Source organism: Marmota marmota, unplaced genomic scaffold (genome assembly GCF_001458135.2).
Source record: "Marmota marmota marmota unplaced genomic scaffold, marMar, whole genome shotgun sequence".
In the NCBI taxonomy this organism is placed as follows: Eukaryota; Metazoa; Chordata; class Mammalia; order Rodentia; family Sciuridae; genus Marmota; species Marmota marmota.
The window spans coordinates 9,225,564-9,247,266 of NW_026000229.1; the positions used below are offsets into that span (position 1 = coordinate 9,225,564).

Consider the following 21,703-nt stretch of genomic DNA (forward strand, 5'->3'; position numbering starts at 1 on the left):
CCTAATTATAACCATACTCTGTTGTGGGGAGAAACAGCAGCTTGACCAAAGACATAGGGCTAAATATCTTCGACCAAGAAGAATTCAATTAGATATGGCACATACTTTATTACTTGATAATTTTAATAATATATTCACTAAAGAGTGGATTGTTCTGGCCTATTTTTTTTTTTTTACTCCTGTAAAAAACTGAGACTCCTTTTACTGATAGTTAATACATTACACCACATATTAACAGTTTTTATTTTTTTTTAAATAAAAATTTTTTTATCCATTTACAAACACAAAACCATCAGTTCTGATAATGAGTTAATACCTGGAAGAACTTTCAATTCAGCTTCATCACTGTACTTTGGTGGCCCACCACTTTCAATTATGCAGCGATATAGTCCCCCATCTCCTTCAGTCACATTACTGATAACCAGCGTTCCACCTGGAAGTTTGATAACTCTATCATCCAGAAGAAGGGGCTGTCTGTTCTGTTCCCACCTCACAAATGGAACCAAATCTGCATTAACTTCACAATTCAGAATTGCACTGTTCCCAGCATAAACTGAAGAAGGTTCTGGTTGACTGGTAAATCTTGGAAGTCCTGGACAATAAAGGAAAAGGGGGGGGAAAAAGTAATTAACTATTACTTAAAACTTTAGTCAAGGGAGCCAAGAGCAAGTCAGGCCATGTGGCTACAACATATGGTAGCATCAGGATCAAGAAGGTCCATGCATCACGAAACCGGCTACATACAGGAATAAAGAGTAAATAAGTTAAATGTACCAAGGATAATTGTAGTCAAGATTCCTCACAGTAGGAAAAGATGCAAATATTGCAAATATGGAAAAGGACAAGGATAGAATAAATTCCAAGGTATTGGTCTACAATAAAGACATCAGATAAACTCATAGCTTTATATAACTACAGATACAGAACTATATGTAGATATAATATACAGATATAAAACTATTTGTGAAATATGCATATATTTTACACACAGCTTATACATATGTATTTATATTATTATATTCCATACAGAGGATCCAGAATCAGTGTCACTCCAGTAGCAATAAGTACATATGGTGACTTTATCCTTATTTCCAAATAATATTCTCCACTACAAGGAATCAGTGCTTCTTGGAGAAATGGCTGATTCTAGGACCAGATCAGGCAAAGTACAAGAACAACCGGGTTCCTTCCTTTATGATATAAGGTAAAAACTCATAACATACAGTAAAGAACTACTCGAATAACAATGGGTATGTATAAAAAGACACATACAAATCAAGATTGAAGGGAGTTTCTTCTGGCTAAATCTAGAATAATGTAATACCAAAAGAGTCCAAGAGATACAAATGACACATGTAATCCTAGATCAACAGGAAAGAAGATGGCAAAGTTTCAGCTTTTGTTTTTTACTATAATAAACATTACCAAGACAATGTGAAATCTAAATTAAGTGGTAGTATTGTATTGAGATTAATTTTCTGATTTTGATGGATGCCTGTCATTATTTAGGAAAATGTTCCTGTTTTTAGCAAACATACACCGATGTTATTCAGGTAGGGGTAACAGGGGCACCATGTCTGCAACTTACAACTATTAATGGTTCAGAAAAAATACATACTTGGGGAATGACACAACAGATGTGGTAAAATGTTAACAACTGGGCAATCTGGAAGAAGTTACATGAGATCTTTTTGTTCTATTCTTGAAACTATTCCTTAAGTTTAAAATTACTTCAAATAAAATGTTAACCAAAAACTGTGGTCATAAGAGCTCTATAGATGCCACAGAATGAAGAGACAGACAGGGTCAGTTCTGGAGTCATGTGCCTGAATACAATTCCAACACCATCTTTCATGGCTGTTACAAAGTTGGCAAGCTATTTCGCCTGTCTCTCAGCCTCAATTTTGCCATCAGTAAAACGAGAAAAACAATAGGCTTCAGAGGGTCACATTTTTAAAATTATCTAACGTAAATAATTTACATATAATATACTGCTTATTGCATAAATACTCACTAGCTACTACTGTTTTAACAATATCTAAAAAGTGACTCATGAACCTATGCTCTGAACACAGCAAAATGTTTAAGGACCAGAAAACAAATTATGAAAAATAATTACAGATTTTCTAGTTTTATGATGGTAAATCATTCCAAATATAAATAACGTATGGGTTTTCTAGCCCTGGCACAATTTTTCCTTGTTTTTTTCTTTTAATTTCAAGGTGATTTTTGAAGAAATGAAATAAAGGCAAAATTATTCTAATATCTACTTTTAAGCAACCAGAAGAAAACCAGGAAAAAAGGGATTGACCAAGATAGATCCAAAATCTAATGAAGTCAGGGGAAAAAGGAATCTTAAATAAAACCAAAAACTGCTTCTATTTTGTTAAAGTTAAAAGGACTTCTGAGGTCTTATAAAAATGAGTAATTTTTAAAAGTATAAACCCACAACAACATATGGGGAACTGGCAGGCAAGAAATTTCAAAAAGTTTCTGAATAGGAAAAGCAGATGGGGCAACCAGCAACTGACATATCAAGGCAGAGAATGCTGCTGCTTCCTGTACTCACATGAGGGAAGTCAGTTGTCCTACTGCCTTTCAAGAGAAGAAATTGCAGAAGAAAAAAGAAATGAAAGTTAAGACATAGAATTGGCAAGAAGGTATTAACAACAACTGTATTCTCATTTCTCCCACCATGGGGCACAAAATATCACCCACAGCCAGGGTATTCTCTAGGCAGGAAAGCAGAAATTTCTGTTGTGGAGAAATCTATAGCCCAGAGAAAAAGCAGCCTTATGTTTAATTCTATGAACTATCTATTTAATGTTCTTTCAAAAACTTCCCTGCTTGCTAAACTTAGCTGGAATCAGTTTGAGTGTTTGCATATAAAAAGCTCTAAAAGAGTCTTTTAGAATGGTAATTTGACAGTATCATTTTTTAAAATTATCTTATTGATATACAATTTACATACCAGAAAGTTCACATTTAAAGTATACAATTCAATGAATTTTTCATATATGAAGAGGTGTGCAACCATTCACATCTAATTTCAGAAGCTTTTTATCATTCTCAAAAGAAACCTTGCTCACTCCCCATTCCGTGTATTATTCCCCTCCCTATCCCTCATCACCACTAGACCATCCCTAGGTCAGCCTGAGAAAATGACTTAATCTACCTTCAATCTGTATAGATTTGCCAATTCTTGACAACTCCTGTATATGAGATCACATGAATGTGGTTCTTTATGACCTGCTTCTTTTTTTTTTTTAGAGAGAGAGATCCTTCAATATTTACTTTGTAGTTTTCGGCGGATACAACATCTTTGTATGTGGTGCTGAGGATCGAAGGCGGGCCGCAAGCATGCCAGGCAAGCGCACCTCCGCTTGAGCCACATTCCCAGCCCTATGACCTGCTTCAACCCAGCACAATATTTTTAGTTCATCCACGATGTCATATGAATTAAGACTTCGATTCTTCTTACTGCTGAAGAATATTCCATTGTATGAACAAACCAGACTCTGATAACTCATTCACCACTTGATGGTCACTTAGATTATTTCCCCTTTTGTGCTATTATGAATAATGCTGCCATGAATAGTCATGTGCAAATTGTTGTGTGGATGTAACTTTTTATTTCTCTTGAACAGATACCTTAGGAATGAAACTGCTGGATCTTATGGTAACTCTATAGTTAACATTTTGATGAAATGACAAACATCCACACACAAACAAGGTGCCCTATGATCCAGCAATCCCAATTTTAGTAATCTAGTTTACAGAAATGAAGATTTGCAAAAAAGCAGAAAGCAGTTCACTACAGTATTATCTATACCATCCAACAATTTTAACACACATACAACTCATCAAAAAATAACTGAATAAATCACAAATACAATACATCCGATGCAACTATTAAAAAGCACTTCCATTCATCCTTTAGATATATCCAGGCCAAGAGTGGGTTAAGTAGCTCTCCTACAGAACCCTATAGTGACCACAGAACTCTCCCCTTTCTCTCCTCCTCCCTCCCCTGTACTAAGGATTACATTAAAACTGTCTGCTGAGATAGTGTCAAAAATGTTTCCTGAAGAACATGAGAGCTAAATCTGGTGGAAAACGGACCAAAAAAAAAAAAGAGGGGGGGGATAGAACCGCCAGGAGCAAAGGTCAAGGCAGAGAATAAGTGAAAAAAATAAATAAAGATCAAAATATTCAGCACTGCTAGTGCTAAAACTGTGCTGAGGGTCATGTGGTAGTACCAGTGGTAAGGGGGATAAAATGATAAGAAATTAGCCTGGAGAAATAGGTACCAGCTTGAAAAAAGAACCATGAGGCCTTTAAAAGGGTTAAAGGGTTTAGATAATAACAGTGTTATTATCTAAATGAACCATTGAAGGGTGAGAAAGTGCTCTGACCACAGTGTGGAGACTAGATTGAAGGAAGAAAGAATGAGACGGCAGACAAGTAGATACAAGGCTGTGGTAAGGGAAGTTGAGGAGCTGTCTCAAGAAGAAGAAAGTATAATGATACAGAAAAATTGGGAGGCAGAATTCAGTGGATTTGGTGATGAGATGTAGGGGACAGTTGAGAGGAAGGAGTCATGAGTAAAACTCAGATAAAAAATATTTAAGAACATAAATAATAACCAGAAGCCTAGCCATAATGACACTGTAGAAGTCATTATGCTAGTTTATTTATCATACACGTTGGAGAAAGCATGGCAGATGGGTGAGAGAAAGGAAGGATGAGAGAAAGGAGGAAAATGAAAAATGGAAAATTGCCAAAGAGACCATTTATTTTTCTCCTCTGATTTTTGCATCTTCAATTTGTGATTATGGAATAATTACAATGTATTTTTGTCATACCCAATTCAACTTTTGAGTATTTAACTCTTAAGACAAAAAGAGTTATCATCCTCTGAATGAATGAGCAATACGATCTGGAGTGAGTAGGAGATCAGCAACTATAACTCGAAAGAGAGAAAGAGATAGGAGACTACTGTCTCAATCCAGTGAGATTCCATTCTCATATGCCAGCATTTCATCAAGTGAGAATAAACACAGGATTTACAGGAAATTCCATTTTCTAAAACATGACCCTTAAGAAAAACTACTTCATTTGGAATTCAACTAAAGGATCACTATATGTATCTTAAGAAACACTGGTGTTCACTACAAAGCAGACATGACTTATTTAGAAACCACATCTTATTTCTCTAGATTCTTAATTTCTCTTAACACTTTTCATCATTATTCAAATAAGGATGTTCCAAAAGGGAGTGAATGTTCTTCCCTTTACAAGTTTCTGCTCTTCACCTTAATATATACACGTGTGCACGCACGCTATAAATTTTCAATTAGTTAATTATATGCCCATCCCTTGGTTAAGGCATAAAGGCACCAGGATTCTGGCTTCACTATAAGTTTCAGAAAACTATCCCAAATTATTATGCTTGGTAGGATAAAAGTCAGCTGTCAAAGTGATACAGTTTTTCTATATAGCTTCTGCCATTTCCAAGTTATAAATTAAACAAAACAAAGCAAACAAACAACAACAACAAAAAAAAACCGTCATACCTCTGATACCAACTATACCATAAAACAAGCTGAGTTGGACATTGTGGCATATGCCTAATCCCAGTGGCTCAGGAAGCTGAGGCAGGAGAATACCAAGTTCAAAGATAGCTTCAGCAACTTAGCAAGGCCCTAAGCAACTTAGCAAGACCCTGTCTCAAAAAATAAAAAAACGGGCTAGGGATGTGGCTCAATGGTTAAGCACCCCTGGGTTCAATCCCCAGTACCAAAAACTACTAGCTTCTTCCATACAGAACTGAACAAGCCCTAACATAGTACTATACTATTTGTTAAATGTTCTTTTATCAATTAAATGAAAACTCCAAGAAATGCTTTTATTTAGATTTATCCTATATAAAAATATGATTTGCAAGCAAATCACTTAATAAAACTTACCTGCTACTGTTAGCTTGGCTGTTCTGCTGACAATAGTTCCAAGACTATCAACAGTGGCCACACACTGATAATAGCCTTCATCAGGTTTATTGTGTTTGGAATGCACCACATTGCTGATAAATAAAGATCCATCTGGAAGAAGCTGGCGTCGATCATCTGATACTAAGTTTAGAAAAGTTCCATCTTTTTTCCATTCAATTTTTGGAGAAGGCTCAGAGTATGCTGAACAATTTAATATAACAGAGGAGCCTCTAACCGAGAGTGTATCCACTGGTTCCACCAGAAAATAAAATGGAGTGAATGTTCGAATGCTGGCACCTACAAGAATAAAGAAAAAGAACAAATTAGGCAAAACTTCCTCCTACCACTTCTGTAAGAAACTAAAACATGTTCACAAATTATTTCTAAGCACTTATGTTTTTTAGGTATGATACATAAATATAATCACTTTACTCTGAATATCTAATAAGCAAAATTTACTTCTTATTAGCAAAGTCGAATTTGACTCATTTAGAACATCAAAAAAGAAAACCTTCTATTTGAGATAAGTCTTCTTAGATGATGTAACTATTAAAAGTTTTATTTCAAACTCCACAATGGATTTATAAATATTTAAAATTGCTGTATGCAAAGTGAAATTTTCTATAGAACATGAAGCAGAAAATTGAAACAATTCTTTGTTAAGCTTTTTATGTTTACTGACTGCCTATATTCTGTTCACAAATTCACTATTAATAGCTCTTCTGCATTTTTCTAATAGATTATTTATTCTATTGAATTAAAAGCAATCTTTGGGGCTGGAGTTGTAGCTCTGTGGTTGAGCAGTTGCCTAGCATGTGTGAAGCACTGGGTTTGATTCTCAGCACCACGTAAAAATAAATAAAATAAAGGTCCATCAACAACTTTAAAAAAAAATTTTAAAAAGCAATCTTTGATCATGGATATCACGTTTTGAGAATATCCTTTTTCTATTTGGCCTTCCAATTTTTCTTATAAGAAAATAAAAAATTATAAACTACATAAAATTAAATCTGGTAGAATTACAAAGGTCTTTATCCCAAGATTATAAAAAATTTTAGTCTTGCTTTTGTTCTCTTAATTTTATTGTTTCATTTTCTACATTTAATTTTCATCTAGAATTCACTTTGATGTAAAGAACACAGGAGAAATCAGATATTTTTCTAAGTGTCTGGTCAATTCTTTAAACATGCGAAGAACAAAATTTAAAGAAAACATTTATTACAAATTTTATCTCAGGGAAAGTTTTCCAACTTAGAGCTTTACCTCTTTCCTTAAAACACACACACACACACACACACACACACACACACAAAAAAAAACTCTTGCTGATTACCTTGCCTATAAATAGCTCAAATCATAATCAAGTTTCTTCATCAGAGAAGTCTAGTCCAAAAAATGACAGTAAGACTGTTTCTCAAATACATAAACACAACCCTTACTTATAATTTACATTATGAATTTAAGAATGGCACTGATTTTGAACTATAAAATGAGTGATTAGTTCTAAAAAGTATGAAATACAGTGGCAGAAGTAATGATATTCAATTATTTAATATTCAATTAATATTCAATTGCTTATAGCAATAAGCAAATATCAATTCCAAATCCAATCACTTATCACTCCACCTCCAAACATAACAAAGGGATGTTAGAAAAGAATTTCACATCTCCATCCCCATTTTATGACTATGAAATACATTTCTCAAGTCCAAAACTCTTGAAAAATGAGCTTAAGAATTTTTTTCAAAAGTAACCTGCATTATTTTCTTTCTTATTACTATTAAAATTTTTATATTGCATTAATATACTAATACTAGAGTAAAATAAATCAAAATGTAAGCAAAAGGGAAGTACAATATCATAGCTTAAATTATGGTTCTTTTTCTTTCCTGTATAACTATTACATCTTTATAATGACACCTGAATTTAAATACAGGAACTTAAAAGAAATAAATGTATTAGGTTGGCAGTCAAATGTGCAAATTAACTATTTCAAATATTTTATTACAGATACTAATAAACAAAACCCAAAACTTTTTTTTAAATTCAAACTTTTGCCACTTAAAATATCAATATATATATCAATTTAAACATATTATAGTCTAACATTCTGCCTTGCTTTGATTTTTTCATTTTAAAAATCCATATCCATTAAAAACCAACTTGAGGGCTGGGGATGTGGCTCAAGCGGTAGCGCGCTCGCCTGGCATGTGTGCGGCCCGGGTTCGATCCTCAGCACCACATACAAAGAAAGATGTTGTGTCCGCCGAGAACTAAAAAATAAATATTAAAAATTCTCTCTCTCTCTCTCTCTCTCTCTCTCCCTCCCTCCCTCTCTCACTCTATCTTTAAAAAAAAAAAAAAAACCAACTTGAACAAAAAACTACATATAGTCAAAAAAATAAGGTAAAATTGTATTCATAGGGAAGCTTATAAAATGCCTTTGAAAATACGGGCATTTTACGGGCTGGGATTGTGGCTCAGTGGCGGAGCGCTTGCCTAGTGTGTATGAAGCACTGGGTTTGATTCTCAGCTCCACATAAAAATAAATAGTTGCCTGTTGACAACTAAAAAAATATTAGAAAGAAAGGCATTTCAAATTTTTACCAAAAAAAAAAAATTCATTCTATATTATTTAGAATACATAGCATTACTTAAATATTTATGGAAATCATTTTTGTATTTTATTGCTCTAGTAGGATGGCAGTGATCTAAGATACTCTCTCTTCGCTTAAAACCTATCAAAAGGTTTACCACTGCCTTTTATGTGAAAGTCTAAAGAAACTCCTTAAGTGGACCTCCACTATGTGACCTGGCCTCTGCCTATCTCCTGCCCCCTTGCCATCACTCACTCTCCTACTGGTCCACCTCAAGCTTCTGTCCCCTTTGCACCAACTAGTCCTGCCACTACCTTTCTCTCCAGTCAACACCTTGGCTTCCTTCGGGCTCAGCTTAAACATAACTTTCCCTGAAGTGCTGTCTATCCCCAGTGCCCAGAAAGATTGGTTCACCCTATTACATGCAAGCATAGCATATCCTTTATCCACACAGCACCTCAAATGTTCTTAATCTTTAAACAGTAACAACATATTTGTTAAGGCAGAGAGGTTCTGAAACTTTCTTAGCTCCTGGTGCTTATTTTCTCAGTACATTTGTTCACAAATTCCCTAGGCCAAAAGGAAAATCTAACAGTTCCATTTATTTAATATTTAGGTGTTACTATAGTGACCCAGCCACATCAATGTTCATAGCAGCTCAATTCACAATAACTAAACTATGGAACCAGCCTAAGTATGCTTCAACAGATGAGTGGGAAAAAAATATGGTATATGTATGTATGTATGTATGTGTATGTATATATATATATATATACACACACATATATATATATACACACACACACACACATATATACATATATACACACACATATACATACACAAGGGTATACTTATACTACTCATCCATAAAAAGAAATGAAATTATGGCATTTGCCAGTAAATGGATGGAACTGGAAACTATCATGCTAAGTTAAATAAGCTAATCCCCCAAAACCAAAGGCCAAATGTTCTCTCTAATATGTGGATCCTAGCTCACAATAAGGAGGTGAGGGAGGAGAGATAGGGAAGAATAGAAGTACTTTGGATTAGACAAAGGGGAATAAAGGGAATTGGTTGGGGGGGGAGGGGGCAATAGGAATAGGAAAGACAGTAGAATGAATTGGACACTACTTTCCTATGTGATTACATGACCAATGTGATTCTACAACATGTACAACCAAAAGAATGAGAAGTTATACTCCATATATGTATAATATGTCAAAATACATTCTGTTGTCATGTATAATTAATAAGAATTTTAAAAATGAAAAAAAGTTAAGGGCATACAAATGATAAGTATTTCTGTCCTAACAAGTTAGTAGTAACCTTCTGAAAAAATAATACACATTAACTGAAAAAAACTCTAATTTCTTTTTTTAATAACCACAATCAGTTATTATGGGATATATGCACCTATTGGGCATTACACATCTTCTCAAATTCAGGAATTATTTTAGATACTGCCACATACATTTCCTATTCCACAATGATTTCTACATGGCACTTTCTTTTTATCACAGCAAAAACTAAAAGCCCAATTTCACAAAGAATCACAGCAATGAAATGAAAGTGGGAAAACAGAATATTCAAAGCATCTTGCAGTGTTCAACAGATGTTGCTGTTTCCGTAGAAAGTATGAATTATGCCTGGAAGTTCTCTGAGGTACCCTAGGGTATCTTAGGGTACAGTTTGTGAACTACAGGCTAGAGATCTATCTTTTTGCACTGTTTTATTCAACCATATTTCAGTATCTACCTAACACAGTGGATGATAGCAACCTCTAGATTATATAACTAGATAATTTCTAAAAACTTCCACTAGTCAAAGTATTAATAAGATAACAGGTTCCGTTCTAACCCTAGCCAATTAGTATCACTCTCTCTTGTGCTAAGATTTAATAACGAACAGAGTTTTTATAAATTCTGGTGAGTTTTTAAAAAATTATATGGAAGAGCTAGGCTCCATGGTGCATGTCTGTAATCCCAGCAACTCAGAAGTGGAGGACAGGAAGATTCCAAGTTCAAGGCTAACCTTGGCAACTTAGAGAAACCCTGACTCAAAATAAAAATTTTAAAAAGGCTGGAAGTGTATCTCAGTAGTACAGCACTCCTGGGTTAACACACATATACACACACATAGTAAAAGAAAGCCAAGAAAAGCCAAAATACTTTTATAGAACAAAGTAACGGACTTCATTCATCAGTTAACAATATTTACAAAATATAAATATTTTGTAACTAAGCCATTATAGTTCTTGAACAGGGGATTAAAAAAAAAGTCATGAAATCGGCTATAAAGCCTAAAAACAGAGAAGTACATATCTTAAAATGCATTGTGCAATAGAGATGACATTTTAAATCAACCGGAGAAAAGAATGAACTAATCCAAAAATGTTATCAGGACAACTGTTATCCTAGTCATATGGGGAAAAAAATGAGATACATACATCAGATAATAGTCAACATTTATGTTTCCATGTACCAGATACTATCCGAAACACTCATCTTCCCTATTTTCCAATCTTGTAAATTCATTTCAGCTTCGTTACGACCTGAGGAGATAGGTCTTACTGTCATTCCCATTCAGGAGAGGAAAATTAAAGCACAAAAATGCTAAGTAACTTGTCGAAGGTCACATGGGTAACAACAGAACCAGAGTCTGTGATCTTAACCACTACACTTTAATGCCACTGAATACAAAAATAAAAATGCATTCCAGGCATATAAAAAATAGGTAATAAGAATCTTTGAAGATATTTTAGGAAAACAGGAGCACAGTCCTGGAATTAGACAAGCTTTTAAATCAAAACATAACAGCTCAGAGTTAGGAAAGAAAAAATAGATGAGCTTCACTTTCCTGCATTTAAAACACAATGCATACACTTTTTTAATGGCAAAATACGGAAACAAAGCAGACAAAGAATGAACTGGAGAAAAAAAAAACAAACTATATCACCTACAACAGAAAAGGAGTTTAGAAGTTTAAACCACTCAACAGAAAAATGGCTAAGACTATATTTCAGTAAGTCTTTATTTACAAATATATGTGGTAGGATGGATATGATCCATCAACTATAGTTCAATGATCCCACCTGCCTTAGAATATTATGCAACAAAAAATGAGCTGTATTTCTGTTGATCTGGAATGAGTTTTGTGATAAACAAAAAAAAATGCCGATGAATATAAATTATACGATGTCATATGCATATCATTATGTGAGCATTGGGGTAAGTAGGAAGTGTATATCGGATTGTCAACACATATTATTGGCAGGGGAAGAACAGAAAGGGATTTTAAAAATCTCCTTTTTGCATATAAAATAATCTCATGATAAAAAATCAGTTTGTTAGACAATCCTTTCTTGGGAACAGAGGTTTATTTTTTTAAAGATCTATTACCATTTTTTTAACCACTTTTTCTTTGTCATAGTAGGAGGGTTATAGATGCTCCCTAGCTGACTTCATATAAAAACTGTCCTTTGTTTCTCACCAGGGTCCAGATTTCCCATCCACGTAGGTTTGCTTAATATTAGTTTATTATGGCCAGAGTCATTGGACAAATTATTCTGAAATAAGCTTAATGATCTTTGTCTGCTATCTTCTGTATTCCCAAGTCTCTGCAAATTTCTCACTTCTTAATGGAGTAGCTCACTTCTTGATAGATTAGTCCTCACTTTTTGATAGAATACTTCACACCTCTTGATAGAATTCCATCTTCTAAAAGTAAAATAACCACAGGGAACTTGTTTCAGTTGTAAACCCCTTCCTCCAAATATCAACAAATCACCATCACTCACTATATATCTTAATTATGTGGCCAATAATAATTCTAAAATTTATTGTACACCAAGTAAAAATATAACATATGGTTTTGAATACCAGCAGAAATAAAGTATATCTGTCCTATTAGCTAAAGAGGTTTGAAATTTAACAACAAAAATGCAGAGAAAGAAAAGCATTTTTGTACACCTACAAATTAAAGCACTGTTTAATGTTCTTCAGTATAAGAAATTTACCTCTTTATTATAACTAAGAGGTCTTCATATTTCTTCTGACCATTCCATCCCATCCAGTCTCTAAATGCTATAGTTCATGTGTCCCAATCCTTTAGTATCTACTATCACAATGTAGTTCAACTTCTTGATTCAAGTTCTCAATTTATACTTAAAGTTGAAAAACTGGAAAAATTAAAATAATTTAACATTCAAAGAGCTCAACTAAATGCATTCATGTTATCGATTACTCGCAGACAACACTGAAGAGTTGACAAATTATCTGCCACTTTGCTATATAAAAATTAGTGCTCCTTGCTCCTGAGCTCAGCATCTCTCTGCTCTCTACAACTAATCCCTTTGAAGACTGAATCTACCTCCAAGACTCATCTTCCCTATTTTCCAATCTTGTAAAACATCTCCCCTGGGGGGAAAAATATATAATTAATCATTAATATTGTTAGATCACTGTGTTGAATAAATACATAGTTTTTTTAATAATACTCTTGTTTTGGGGAGAGAGAGAGAGAGGGAGGGAGGGAGGAAGGGAGGGAGGGAGGGAGGGAATTTTTTTAATATTTATTTTTTAGTTTTCGGTGGAAACAATATCTTTTTTTATATTTTACTTGTATGTGGTGCTAAGGATCAAACCCAGCGCCCCGCGCATGTCAGGCAAGCGCGCTACCGCTTGAGCCACATCCCCAGCCCCAGCCCCAAAACACATAGTTTTTAAAAAACTTTGTGGTATACAAAGTATACCATAAAAACAGTGAATAAAATCTGGATCTGAAATACTTGCTCAGCATCATAATGTCCTCTAGAGAAATTCAATTTCTGCAGGATGACAATTTTAAACTTTGATATGTTTCCATTTACAGCATCTACCTTCCTAATCATTCCCCCAAATTAAAAAAAAAATCTGAATTCATTTATTCAACAAACATTATAAATAACAGTGCTTTCCTTTTCTTTAACTTTTTAGTCTTTCTCCTCTTCTCCTTCACCCCCATGAGAAGGAAAGAAAAGGAAAGGGAGGAAGAAAATAAGAAGAAAGGAAGAGAGAGAAAAAAAAAACAGACACAGTGATATGGGGGGAAAATGAGAAAGTGAAGTCAGACAGACATGGTTTTGAATCCTAGCTCTGCTATGTTAGTTATTTTATTTCTGTGTCTATGATTTTCTTCCCTATCAAACAAGAATAATTATGCCACCTTTCAAAAAATTTCCTGTAAAGGTGACTGGGGATATGTATAAAGCTCCTGTGACACTGTTTGGCAGGTCTTCAGCAAACAGTAACTACTCATAGTACAAAAGCCTACAAAACTGCCAACAATCTAGGACCTTAGTTTTAATCAATCATATTTTGGAAATTATCATGCATAAAATAATATGGACCTTATTTTACATTTTCAATACCATTCTGACAACTGTTACGTATAAAATTGTGGTTTTAAAATTTTGCTTTCAATTGATACACTAAAACATTAAAATTATATATATTATTGGGATACCATGTTATGTTTTACATGTATGTACATTGCTTAATGTATAAATCAGGTTAAAGAGTTATCTCCTGAAACATCTGTAATTTCTTTGTGGTGAAAACTTCCAAAATCCTTTCCTCTAGTATATTATTGCTAGGTATAGTCATCTACTGTACTGTACAACAACACATCAGAACTTCTTACTCTTATCTTGGTATCCATTGATCAACATTTGCCCATCCCCTCAATACCATTCCCGCCTCCGGTAAACCATCATTCTACTCTCAACTTCCCTGAAATTACTTTGAGTCCACATATGAAATCAGTTTTAGAGTCTACATATTTAGTTGTTCATGGACCTTTATTTTATTTACTTATTTATATGTGGTGCTTGATAATCAAACCCAGTACCTCCTCACACATGCTAGGCAAGTGCTCTACTGCTGAACTACAACTCCAGCCCCTCCACCTGTTTCTTTTTACTCTTCTAGAATGTTTTTGGTTCGTACTATATTTCTGTTTAGACAGCACAGGACCAGACCATGTTATCCTCCATTAACATACTTTAACATTCTTTAAAAAAGACAGTTGCACTATTCTGCAAACGGTAAAAATTAACAGAATTTTGATGGCAGACATAAGGGATCAAAACAAAGCTCTCTCCTTAGATGTTACATGTAAATAATTGGTCTTCTACAATAAACAGAAATTAAGTAATATTTAAGCAACTATCAGCATGCTATCTTTAATACCTACTCAAAAATATCTATTTAGAAACAGCATTTTAGAAACTTTTAGTTAAAAGTTGCCATAATAATTGACTAATAATAAAGAAAAAGAGTAGTCACATGATTTGAGTGTCACCCACAAACTACTTATTAATAAAAAGGGAGAAACTAACTGTACCTATGGACAGATCTGGAGTCACATGATTTGAGTGTCACCCACAAACTATTTATTAATTATAAAGGGAGGAACTAACTGTACCTTTACTATGGACAGATCTGGAAATTATCACCTTAACTAAGGGATCAAATTCAGTATTACCAAGTAGTGGAACAACCTGGCATCACATATGTACTGGTGTGATGTAATAAGAAGCATGTGGTATTTTTTGCTAAGTACCTAGCCTAAATCTAAGCAAGAAGAAATAATTACACAGATTTGAAATTAAGGCATTCTACAAGACAACTCCTTTCAACTCTTTAAAAAATAAAGTCAGTATCATAAAAACAAACAAAAGCAAGAGGATTGTACTACATGAAAATCGACTCACAGAAACATAACAAATCAATAAGCCAACCATTACTGGATTCTAGAGTGCAAAAAAAAATTGGGGGAATATCAGTGATTTTAAATTTTGACAATATTATATAATATTATTAATTTTAATTTCCTAGATGTGATTAATAATAGTATTGTCCTATAGGAAAATGCCCTTATTTCTATATATTTCTGTAATATTAAAATGTTAAAAGAAAATACTGTTGGGTTGTTGACTTTCTAAGCTATCGCAATATACCAGAAACTGCAACATGCTGCATATTCTCTTAGGAATAAAGACTCAAGAAAATTCTACCTCCATCCAGAAAAGTTACAACTCATAAACTTAATACTCTGGGTATAATTGATTTTTATGTAAATTTATACCACATTTCCATATAATTAAAGATTTACAAATTAATAACAAGATACATTTTAAGGAAAATATTCCAAATTTTTCATTTCCAAATAACAACCTATTGACTACCAAACATAAATTTAACTTATTTGAAGAGATATTTTGTTTATATGACAATAAACGTAACATCTTTATTTTTTAATAAGACCATAATTTATTCTACCATGCTACAAATAAGAACTATTACTTTATTTTTCTATATCAAAATTAACCATTACTGCTGGGCATGGTGGCACACACCTGTAATCCCAGCGGCTCAGGATCCCAAGTTCAAAGCCAACCTCAGCAAAAGCCAGGTGTTAAGTAACTCCGTGAGACCCTATCTCTAAATAAAACACAAAATGGGGCTGCGAATGTGGCTCAGTAGTCAAGTGCCCCTGAGTTCAATCCCCAGTACTCAAAAAAAAAATTAACCATTACTTCTCATTGCTATTTCAAAAGTGGACCTCTAGTTACCACATCTGTAGCTCAGGAAAACTAGATAAAATAAACTAAGAATTAAGTAGATTAAAAAGCTCTGAATAGGGGCTGTGGATATGGCTCACTGGTAAAGCATGTCTAAGACCCTGGATTTGACCCCCAGCACCATAAGGAAAAAACAAAACAAAACAAAAGCTCTAAACAATAATCTAATTACCAAAGATCTCTAGGTCCAAAAAGGTACATTACATTTTTAGAGAATAGACTTTTAAGATTTCTAGACTTGAAGGGATCTTTAAAATACCTGAAAAAATTCAACATAAAGAAGGCAGTCTGGCTCATAGTTTCAGTGTATGGTCTGTCAAGCATACACTGAAACTTAACACTTAACAGTGTTAAGCACTGTTGTTTTTGAGTCTGTGGTAAGGCAGAACATTGGTCAAGGACAATGTGATGGAATATTGCTGTTTACTTCATGACAGGAAGGGGTGATGAGAGGGAGGGAGAAAGGGGGAGGGAGAAAAAGAAAAAGGGGTTGGGGAGAGGCTGGAAACAAAAGTATGTCCTTCAAAGACAGGACTCCAATGTTGTACTTCCTCCAACTAGGCTACACCTCCTGAACTTTCCATCACCTCCCAATAGCACCTCCACCTAGGGACCAAGCCTTTAACACCTGATCCTTTTGGAGATATTCCAGATTCATACTATAATATGAGTACTATATGTTAAGCACTTAGGCTAAGACAAGATACTTAGTCCTGCCCTCAGAATGCCTAAAGTAGAAGAGACACACAATGATACAATGCAAACAACCACAGAAGAGTGTGGTAGGAGCCATGACAGGATGTATACAAGGTGCGGAGAGAGTGCCTAGAGAGTGAAAGATGACATGCCCACAAACTGATGGGAAACCTGAGGACTAAGTAGGAATAAGCCAGTGAAGAAACAGAACACACCCTCTTAGAGAAAAGAGCAGAGACAGAAGCCTAGAAACAATCGACAGCAGCTAAAGTGCCAAGTACACATGAAGTTACACATGAAATTAAGAAGTTTGGAAGTTAAGGAGGTTGGCTAATACTTTGAAGGGCTTCAAGATTAAAAGTGAAGATCACATTTACTATTTATTAAATGGATCATTTTTTCTGCAAAATTAGTTTGACAATGACAAGACTAGAAATAGTAAAACTGGTTAGGACGTCATGCAGTACTCTGATGAAGACCTGTTTGGCAAAGTAGCAATAGAGACTAAGAAATGGGCAGATCTGATAAAGTTTTAGGGTGGAATCAATAAGCACTGGAGACCAGATAAAGGTAAAAATGAGGGTGAGAATAAATGTTGAGAGAGGGCAATGGAGGAGTCAAAGATGACAGACAAGTTTATGGCTTTTACAGTGGCTGAAATAGTCATGCCAATCAATGAGGAAGAGGACATAGTGAGGGAGATCTTGTGTTGCTAAAACTTGGGGATTTCAAGTGACATGCATAGACAGGAACTCAGAAGAGATTCAGGATGAAGACACATGTCAAAACTAAAGTGCACGGAAAAATGAGACCAAGTTTTGTACAATACCAGCATATAAGAGATAGACAAAGAAAGAAACACCTGCAAAAGTCCCAGAGGACAGAGAACATGGGAACATGGCATCCCAGAAGCCAAGGAAATGTTTCAAGGAGGATAAAGTGCTGAGACTAAATAAGACTGGGTCCCCATTCAACAGATACACACTGAGAAGATCACTGATGGTCTACACAAAAACAGGTTGAGTAGAATGGGGTGAGAATAGAGAGAGCACTAAAATGGGGAAACTGGATCACTTCACTGCACTGGAAACCCACTGGTGGTTATCACTGCATTTAAAGTTCAATTATGAGAATGTGGTTTTATCAAGTAGAAAGGGAAATAAAAGAGACATTTAAAATGGAATATTTCTAGGCAGATGGGATGAAAGTGACAATGAAGTAGTAGGATTAAAGACATGAGTAAATAGTGATCTATGGGAATTACAAAAGAAAAGAGAAGAAATAAACAGGAGTAAACTGAAATGGGTAAAAATGGCACAAGTACAATGCCAGAAACCAGGAACGACTAAAGACTATGGTGAGACCGGTATATTACTTAATATTTCAGCTTCACTGAGCAATGCCAAATGATGAAGGAATAGTTGTAGAAGCTGATATTTGAACTGGCATGAATGAGAAGTCACTGGAGATAAGTAAAAAAAAAAAAAATGATATTGGAAAAGGAAGCCAAGTAAACACTCAAATTATCCAGAACAAGGTAGACTTGGAATGGAAAGGAAGATTGTTAAATAAGATCCAAAATTTTTAGTGAATAAAAGTGAAATGTAAAAATAGATATCATATTTGATTGTGTAAGAGAGCTATTCTTCATGATACCTTGAAAGTATTCAGCAAATGCTACTAGATCAAGAAAAAAAAAAAAAAGTGAAATGTAAGTATAAATAGTGAACAAGAGAAGTACAGAATAATAGAATTCAGTGTCCCACACATTGGAAGACCAATAATTTTTAAAGAGAGTAACTAGTTCACATTTTTTAAAGCTATTTTTCCATTATTCTTCAACAATCAGCTATCTTCTAGAGAGTTAATACTGCTCTAAATATCTCTGAGAGTACTTTCCTCGTGGAAAACAAGTATTACAGATCTTATTCAAGTACACTACCATATGTCTACATATTGTTAACAAGTTCAACTAAAAAACATCTGAATAAAGATGCATTAATTTTCAAACACAAACAGCACATGAATAATTTATTGAAAGTTTCTGCCATCATCAGCTTCACTAACAAATAATATTTATGAAATTCCACAGGACAGGAGAGACCCAACATGGCAGCCAGCGGGGAGGAAGCACTTTCAGTACCTCCATATTAACGGGATCAGAGAGACGCATTAATACGCCTAGATTCTACCTGCTGAGAAACTTGTAGCAAAATTCCGCTGAAAGGAGACCTGCCGGGAATTAGTAAGTTTATTGGAGGTGACAGTTTGCCCCAGACGAGTGAATCTCGGCCACGCGGCGCAGAGGTCCAGTCCCGCCGGCCGCTGCCGAACGGCCGCCGCCCACCTGGCTCTGCGAACTGCCCCCCGCCGGCCCGGCTCAGCCAGCGACGTGAAGGGAATCTAACCAAGCCTTTATGAAACAGCGAACCGAGAACTAAAACCAGAGACTGAGTCAGACCAGAGACAAGCCAGTCCCACCCCTCCCTTCGGACACTCCGGCAAGGAGCCTGGGACCCGCCATAGCAGAGAGGTGACGTCACCAGAGTTCGGCCAACGAGATTCCTTCCCAGCAGAATCTACTTTAGCAGGTGTGTGACTCCCACCTCCATCAGATACAAACAACCGGGAAACTTCAAAAATCTCTCCGTGGGCATGACCGTAAGGGCCAAGGGACTCCCGACCCCCAACTCCCCCTACCGCCAGTGGCATGGGCGTGACTATAGGGGTGGAGGGAAGCAGAGAAGACTCCCCACCCCCAACCGCCAACGGAGAGGGCGTGACGGTAGGGGCGGAGGGAAACAGAGGGCACTCCTGACCCCCAACTCCTCCTATCGCCAGCAGAGTGGTCGTGATTGTAGGGGCTGAGGGAAGCAGAGGGGATTCTCAATCCCCAACTCCCCTTACCACCAGTGGCGACACCCAAGGTCTTAGCTGCCAGTTTCCGAGGGCGTGCTCACCAAAAGGGTCCGGAAAAATTAAACTATTGGCTCCCAGACCACAGCTCCACAGAACTGGGGCTTAGATGAATGACAGAGAGAGTGCTCAGTGGTTCAGGAAATAGGGCACGCGGTGGGGCTGAAAGTGTAACCAGATCCTTGGGGAACTGCCTCCGGTGAGCAGGACCTGGCTGGCTGGCAGGAGGAAGGGGAGGAGGGGCCGGAGAAGTGAAATGGCTCTGGACTAACAGGATTGAGAGACTCCCAGGAGCCGCCTTACAGGGATTGCTGTCGACACATAGAGGGCAGAAGCTCAGCTCGGAGGGCACAGCTCCGCCTACTGGAAGAGAAGAAAATGGATCTCTAAGACCTAATTTTATTTCTTATTTTATTTTGTTTTTTCTCTCCCCTTTTCCTTCTTTCTTTACCTTTTCAAGTTTTATTGTTCTTTCCATTCTCCTCTATTCTATCTAGCTCCCTCTCTTTCTTTCTTTTTAAGAGCACCTTCCTGCCCCTACCCCCAAACTTTCATCCCAAGAATTACGTCCTCCATTACATGTAATTGTCTAAATGCAAATAAGTGAATGTTTCAAGGCTGTCTATAGGGCTCCTAAGTACCTAGCTACTACCAACACCCTGATCCAATCGACTGTTAGTATCCCCCTTCAGTAGAGCAATCTTATAAAGTAGCCAAGACATACTAACCCTTATACCATCATAGCACCTAAAAAACATAAAGTCCTAAGAACAAACAACAAATCACTATATGCATACAGAATCCGGAAGCCTTTTATAAATCGAATGAATCAGCTTTAAAGTACAATAAAGCCCAACATCTCTAGGCATAGTCTCCCACCACAAAGGAGACACAACAGAGATATATAAAGCCAAAACAAATTTATAGGAGTAAGCAAAAACACAGCAGTCAAACAGAGCTGTGAAGTAACGTGAACAACATGAAAAAACAAGGGAAAAAAGGATTACAAACAATGCAGGACAACTTAAATCTACAGGAAGACCTAGAGGCATCAGAAAAATGGACAGAGAAAGAACTCAAGGCATACCCAACTCAGATGGAAAGGAATATTAGAGAAGACATGAGACAGCAAGTCCAAGCATTGAAAGTATATTTTGAAAACGAAATAAATAAACAAATCCAAATGGCAAAGAACGAGCTCTATCAGGAGATAGAGATTTAAAAAAAAAAAATCAAACAGTAATCCTAGAAATGCAGGAAACCATAAACCAAATTAAAAACTCAAACGAGAATATCACAAATAGACTAGATCAAGTAGAAGTCAGAACATCAGATAATGAAGACAAAGTTTATCAACTTGAAAAGAATATAGTCAACCCAGAAAGGATGCTTAAAACTCACGGGCAATCTATCCAAGAGATATGGGATGTCATAAAAAAAACAAACTTGAGAGTCATTGGGATAGAAGAAGGTATAGAGGTCCAAACCAAAGGAATGGACAACCTATTAAATGAAATAATCCAAGAAAACTTCCCAGAGATGAAAGATGGAATGGATTGCCAAATCCTGGAAGCTTACAGGACCCCAAACATTCAAAACGGTAATAGACCAACTCGAAGACACATAATTATGAAAATATCCAACATACAGAACAAGGAGAGAATATGAAAAGCTACGAGAGAAAGGAGGCAGATTACATTCAGGGGTAAACCAATTAGGTTAACGGCTGATTTTTCATCACAGACTTTGAAAGCAAGAAGATCCTAGAACAACGTATTTCAAAGCTGAAAAATAATGGATTCCAACCAAGAATACTGTATCCAGCAAAATTAAGCTTCAGATTTGACAATGAAATTAAAATATTTCACAATAAACAAAAG

General features: G+C 35.7%; 1 protein-coding gene across 1 annotated transcript in view; it reads right to left on the bottom strand.

Moving 5' to 3' along the window:
- Positions 1-19,080, bottom strand: part of Neo1 (neogenin 1) — a 171,912-nt gene extending 152,832 nt beyond the window's left edge. The window contains exons 1-3 of the mRNA XM_048793211.1: positions 19,051-19,080; positions 5,970-6,330; positions 317-592 (exon numbers count right to left, since the gene is read on the bottom strand). Of these exons, the coding sequence (XP_048649168.1) occupies positions 317-592; positions 5,970-6,330; positions 19,051-19,080 (667 nt within the window). The remainder of the gene's footprint in view (positions 1-316; positions 593-5,969; positions 6,331-19,050) is intronic.
- Positions 19,081-21,703: the final 2,623 nt, after the last annotated feature.